Below are 6,000 nucleotides of genomic sequence, written 5' to 3' on the forward strand. Positions count from 1 at the left end.
GATGTCTGTTGGGTGCTATGAAATTGTAAGTGCTAGGTGGTATTTTATGGGTTAAGTTTTGGCACACAAGTTCACCTCTGAACTGCAGAGGTGGGAAACAGTCTGAAGTAAAGGCCTATAGTGAGGGATGTTTAGCTTATGTAAAATTTTCTATTACCTCATTTCTCAGCTCAGTATTTTTACTTTAAAATACTTATAATAATAGTGATATATATACTGGAAGATTTGCATAAAACACATGTGAATTTGTGTCTATTTTGAAGGCTAGCTGAGTGAACACAGGTGACTGGTGAGGGTGTCTTTGCAATGACTACAACCTATTATATATAGAAGGCCAGGTAAAGAATCGTAATCTTATGCCTGGTATTCAAGGACAATACTATATGTTTGTGCCTTAGAAACTGGTATAAGTTACTTTTTAACAGCATAAGTTTGTAAAAGGGTTTAACTAGGTTAGGGAAACTGAAATAATGGGGTTTCTTATAAACTAGACCAATTGAACAGTATCTACGAACTGGTCTTAATTTGTGTAATTTAGAAAGGCCTTTGCTTTTTATTTGTAAAAAAAATATTTTCCACATGGTGTTCTTCACCAATCTGTTTTCTTTGGACTGTTTTACCCGTCTACATTTATTGTATTGGATGAATTGCCCATCGTGTGCTGAGGAACTAGCACGTCTGTATGTATTGGCCTAGTCAAGAGACTGGACAAAAAAGAAAGGTTAATGTTACACAAAAAGGTGCTCTATAAAATGGGAGAAGGAAACCTTTGAGCCATAGATCCTAAAAGATCCAGAATGCTTTATAACTCTTCATGTTATTTGAATGATACATATAACCCCTTCCAAAAATTGCCTCCTGCTTCCAAAAGCAGCATGCTGGGTTGGCCCACTATGATTTATTTAACTAATACTAATTAATGTTACTAATGTTTTTGTGTAACTGATTTCATAGAATTAAATATGAGTTTAAGCAAAGTAATAATAAAAATAGCATGACATCTGACTGAACTTTGGGAGTACTAATTAGGAAATTATCAAATAGTGCTAGCTGAGTTTGTTCCTCCTCTCTGCTTCACTTTTATTAAAGATCTTATTGATCATTAATGCCAAAATGAAAAATAAGAAGTAGCAATTCACAGCAGAAAACATTTGGAAGGCAGATGTTCTGCATTAAGTGTAGTTAATGGTCATGTTTGCAACCACAAATGTAATATTTTCATCCATTGGAATAAGAGAATTGATTAGATAGGAAAAGAGGCGAGAGATACCAGCTGTTTTTTGTAAGTTTAATAGATGATGATGGTTGGGACTGCATCTTGGTTCTGTTGAATATTGGTAGGAAGCTGCAAAAAATTCATAAGGAGGCAGGCAGTTCATTATTTACTTTTCCTCTTCAGCAAAAAGGAGTGGGGAAAAAAGAAAAACCCCAGGGGGAAAAAAGAAACCAAAAAGGAAAAGAACAGTGATGATTGCTGATTGTAATAATCAAATATGCGTCATTGTATTAGCTCAGTACAGACTGACAAAGAGGCAGCATGATAGGTTATGATTTACATTAACGCCACTCATATAACTAAAATAGTTGGCAGATACCAGCTAGAGATTCATTTAGAGACATTGGTTGTAGCTACTAAGAACAGTTGTCAGCATCAACTCCTTGTATTAGAAAATTCTTGTCAGGCAAATGAGATGAGTAGTACTCATAGAAATATCATGCCTATAGGTAGGGTGAAAGAACAAAAATAAAAAAGTGGGATTCTATTGTGCAACAGAAATGGTAAGTACTTTGGGGTCCAGAAGACACAAAGTGCTTCCATTAAAGAGCATCCCTCACAGATGGGCACACATTTAAGAATGCATTTTAGGTTTCTGCAATGATTCATGCATGTTTTGTTTTTTTTTAAATCATCCAAGTCCTGTCCTCCTGCATGGAGTGGGGGAATATAATTATCTTGCCTGCTTTTTGATTTTTTAATTGGACAATCTTAGCACAGTTTGTTAAACTGTGAAAAAATATTATTATACAATCAAAACACAGCTCACTCAGTGATTATGTAAAAATTAATGTTTGATCATCTTAATCTACTGTGAGACAGTGCTGCAGATATGCCATGATCCATTCATGTTTTCCTCCCTCCATTATCCACAAGTGAGTGAAAAAATCCTGCTCGCCTTTTAGAAATAACTCAATCAAGAAAGAGAGAGGAGAAAAGTAGACTGAGGAAAATATGGGTCCTTCCAATTACCACGGTGATCAGAATACTTAGTTGGTTACCTTCTCACATTCTGAATAGTAGTGGATGGTAGGTGCCACTAGGTGTTTGATGCTATTCCTAGAAGTACTGCAGCAGCCCAGAAAGCAGTGCTACCTGGAAATGTGTTGCAGTTTTGGAAGGCTGCACACCTGATGTTTTGTAACTCAGTTGCAGTATACCATTCTCTGGAGAAGAAATATCTGGGATGCCATTATAATACTGGGTGGAGATTTGAGGAATACTTGTGAGTATTCTCATTTTGCTCTCTTCTTACATTTTGTCTTTTCTGGCCTTTCTACAGTTCCCTCTATATGGGAAAGAATATCTTTTTCTAATGAGGCTTTTTTTTGTATCCCTCTCTTATTTCAGAACATGAGATTTAAACTAAATGTAAAAAGTAATGGAACATAATGGGCTTGTGTTTGAAAAGTAGCCTCTGTTATTGCAGATACAATTTTTAACTTACAACTAATATATGATAATTGCAGCTCATTCATACTGTAGTAGATAGATTTCCTACTCTAAATTACGGTAACACCATTGAAATCAATGGATCTCCATCTTTTACACCAGGGCCAGATGCAAAGCCAGTGGAAAGACTGACACTGTTTTCAACGGGCTTTGGATTGGGCCCATAGTGCAATGCAATTGGTACACAAAAGTCCCCAGCAGCAAACCTGTGGAATATGAATCCCAAATAATTGGATTGCATGACTTAACCAAGCAGCTCCCATGCCTAGTAGGACACCAGTGTAGGCAGGTTGCACCAGGGAAGTAGAGACAGACAAAGGTACATGGCTTTAAAGAGATATGGCTATAAAAATGTATTTATACAGTTTCTAAAAATATCTTTATATTCAAAATTATAATATAGTTAATACAGAATAAATACTAATGCTAATGAATGTTAAATAGAATTTATGCTTGCTTGCACAGTAAGATGAGTTTATGCCTCCAGTTCAGAAAAGTGTTATACTCTGTTACACAACAGAGCTGTAATTTGCTCAGAGAGAAAAGACTTAGGTACCTTGAGTGGGTTTGACTGCATAGTGGGGGAACTTTACACAAATAGCTCATTAGCAGGTTGATAATTTTGAAACAGTGAAATGGGAACCACATATCTTTTCCCCTGCTGCATTCACTGGAACTTTAAAGGCTTATAGGTTCATTCTGGCGTGTCTAACGTCTGCCACTTGATTGAGCTCTCATAACCTTTCTAGAACTGTTAAACTGGCTTTCACTCTGTTCTGTGGTCCAGCAAAATAGCTTTTCAGAAAATTGCCAGTTTTATTGATCTGGCTGGTGAAGCTGATCGGTGTCAATGAAATATGGGCCCAACCTGCAAGAATCGGATCCAGATCCTAATTTAAAATACCCCAACAATGGAAGTGTTTGCACTTAGACTTTGATTCAGTTGGCTCCATGGTGAAGGTAGGGCCTAACTGAAATATGGAACCACATTCAAGTTTGGGCGCTCAATTCTCCACTGTGCCTGGGCAAACCGTGGGCACTGGAAAGGGTGGGGCTGACAGGAACCCTCTTGCAGTTCCCTGATTCTGTTTTACCTGGCCCTGGCATGACTTAAAGTTGCAAGGTTTAAATTGTGCTGGTGGTGATAAACCTTCTATGAGCAAAGAACCCAGGTGTGAAGAAGCCTTGTTCTTCCACACTCTCAACCCTTCCCTTTCTTCCCCAGATCTGGTCCTAGTCTTCCCTCGGCCCCCCTGTAGCGCTTCCCTCTATTATGCTGGGGAGCACAGCTGCAGTGGAGGAGGAAATGGTGGTGGGGAGCTGGTTCAGGTACTGACATATTTGCCTCCCCTAGCTTTCCATTGACCAGAGATATGCCCACGTAGGGAAATTCTCCAGTGGGTTTCTCCAGTCAGTTTAAATTCATTTTGCCCTGCATGACCAGAGCAAAGTGAACTTAGTGGACCGGGCAGTCTAGCCCTGGATTTTTAATGGGCCCAAAGTTTGAGGTTGTTCCAATCTGGGGTTCTGGCTGAACCCTTGTCCTACTTCCAAATTCCTCCAAATGATGGGGTTCACACTACTGTATATTTTAATGCTCACTTGCATGGCAAGCTTTGTATCTTTAACTGATATTGCATCACTGTTATGAAAGTTATTTAGCTACTACAAGTGATTATACTTTACCATACCATTTAGCTGTCAGATTTTCTGGTTTTGTTTCTTTAAAGAGTAAATGCTTGCTCCTGTTTTCTGTGCTAGAATGTTATAATACAATATAAAATACCCATATGTAAAAGCAAATGTGAATATTACTGGAACAAGTTTACTGGGGAAAAATTCTAACTGTAGTTGCCTGGTCCCACAAAATTTCCAGCCCAGTTTTTCTGGTACATGGTTCTGATGTTTGGATGTTCTTTGTATAAGTAATGGAAATTAGGAGAACTCTGACCCTGCTGAGTTTTGCCCATAAATAATTAGTGTAACTGTGTGGAACTGGCCTGAACACATTTTTTGAGAATAGTGCTATATTCATATCCATATAACACTGATGAGCTTGTTAGGAGAGTCAAACCATGGAGGAAAACCTTAGCTCTCATTTAAAAAAATTAAGTCCTAATCCTTATGCACTTAGCCTTGAAAATGTAAATCAGTACACAAAGATGTAAACCAGTCACTGAGGTTGAAAGGAACAAGCAGTTTGGCTCCACTTCTGCAGCATAAGGAATCAGTCCGCTAATCCTATCCCACATTCTGAGGTCATCACTTGTGCATATTGATGTGGTAATGGAGAAAGGAGTTCCTTATGGGTGGGAGTGCGAGGGTGGAGGAGGCAAAAAATGAATAACCTAAGTTTCAAAAAGCAAGAGCATTAATTTAAATAATCTTTAACGCTCATATTACCCTTTTTCTCTCCCTTTACAGAGGATATTTCTCAAAGCCAAAAGCGAGGAAGAAATTTTTGCACATCTTGGCTTGGATTACCTTGAACCATGGGAAAGGAATGCGTAAAAAGATTTGCCAATCTATTTTCATCAGTACACAGCTTTGGTATATCTTAGAGTTTTTATTAGTGCCCATCATTCTGAATTTGATATCTGTTACAAGTGCAAATGTGTCTTTATTTATAAAGAAAATTACTGAATCAAATATTAGTTAGAATTCACTATAGATGTTGATGTATATGTGCTCCTAGAAAGAATATCTATTTCAGCCCCTAAAGCTTCTGCTCCTGAATTGCACATGCAGTAGGCAGAGCGTGAATCACTTAGGGTTACCATATTTCAGGGTTCCCCAAAAGTGGACCCTGCTGGGGGGAGGGGTAGCTGGAGAGGAGGAGGAAGAGCTAGAGGGAGAGCACAGTTGAGGGTGCTGGAAGGGATACCTGTGACGGACATACTCACTGGAGGTGGAAAGCAGTATCAATCCCTGTCATGGTGGTAGGCGCAAGCCCGGGACACGCCAACAGCCATCAGTAAACGCCTCCCTGCGTGACCCTCTCCCCAGAGTTGGGAGCTGGGGCCTAGGTGGGCAGGATTTGGCAGCTGTGGCTGCACGGGAATGGACCAATTGGGAAGCAGACCAATCGGCGCTCTTTCTGAGCTGCAATGTCTGCTCTGCAAAAATCCCAGACATTTCCTGTTGTTTGAAAAGTCTGCCTGGACAGAGGACAGAGCCTCAACAAAGAGGCAATGTCTGGGAAAACCTGGACGTATGGTAACCCTAAGTTACTCCAGTCTTATGTTGATAGATTTACACTAAACTCACTGGAA

At 39.2% G+C, this 6,000-nt stretch overlaps 1 protein-coding gene across 1 annotated transcript in view; it reads left to right on the forward strand.

Annotated features, from left to right (window-relative positions):
• DNTT (DNA nucleotidylexotransferase) overlaps window positions 1-5,560 on the forward strand; it is a 123,358-nt gene extending 117,798 nt beyond the window's left edge. The window contains exon 11 of the mRNA XM_067552901.1: window positions 5,153-5,560. Coding sequence (XP_067409002.1) covers window positions 5,153-5,239 — 87 coding nt within the window. The 3' untranslated portion in view covers window positions 5,240-5,560. The remainder of the gene's footprint in view (window positions 1-5,152) is intronic.
• The last annotated feature ends 440 nt before the right edge of the window (window positions 5,561-6,000 follow it).

The sequence above is a fragment of the Emydura macquarii genome, unplaced genomic scaffold (assembly GCF_026122565.2).
Source record: "Emydura macquarii macquarii isolate MOO-44397 ecotype Brisbane River unplaced genomic scaffold, CSIRO-AGI_Emac_v2 contig_1390, whole genome shotgun sequence".
NCBI lineage: Eukaryota > Metazoa > Chordata > Testudines > Chelidae > Emydura > Emydura macquarii.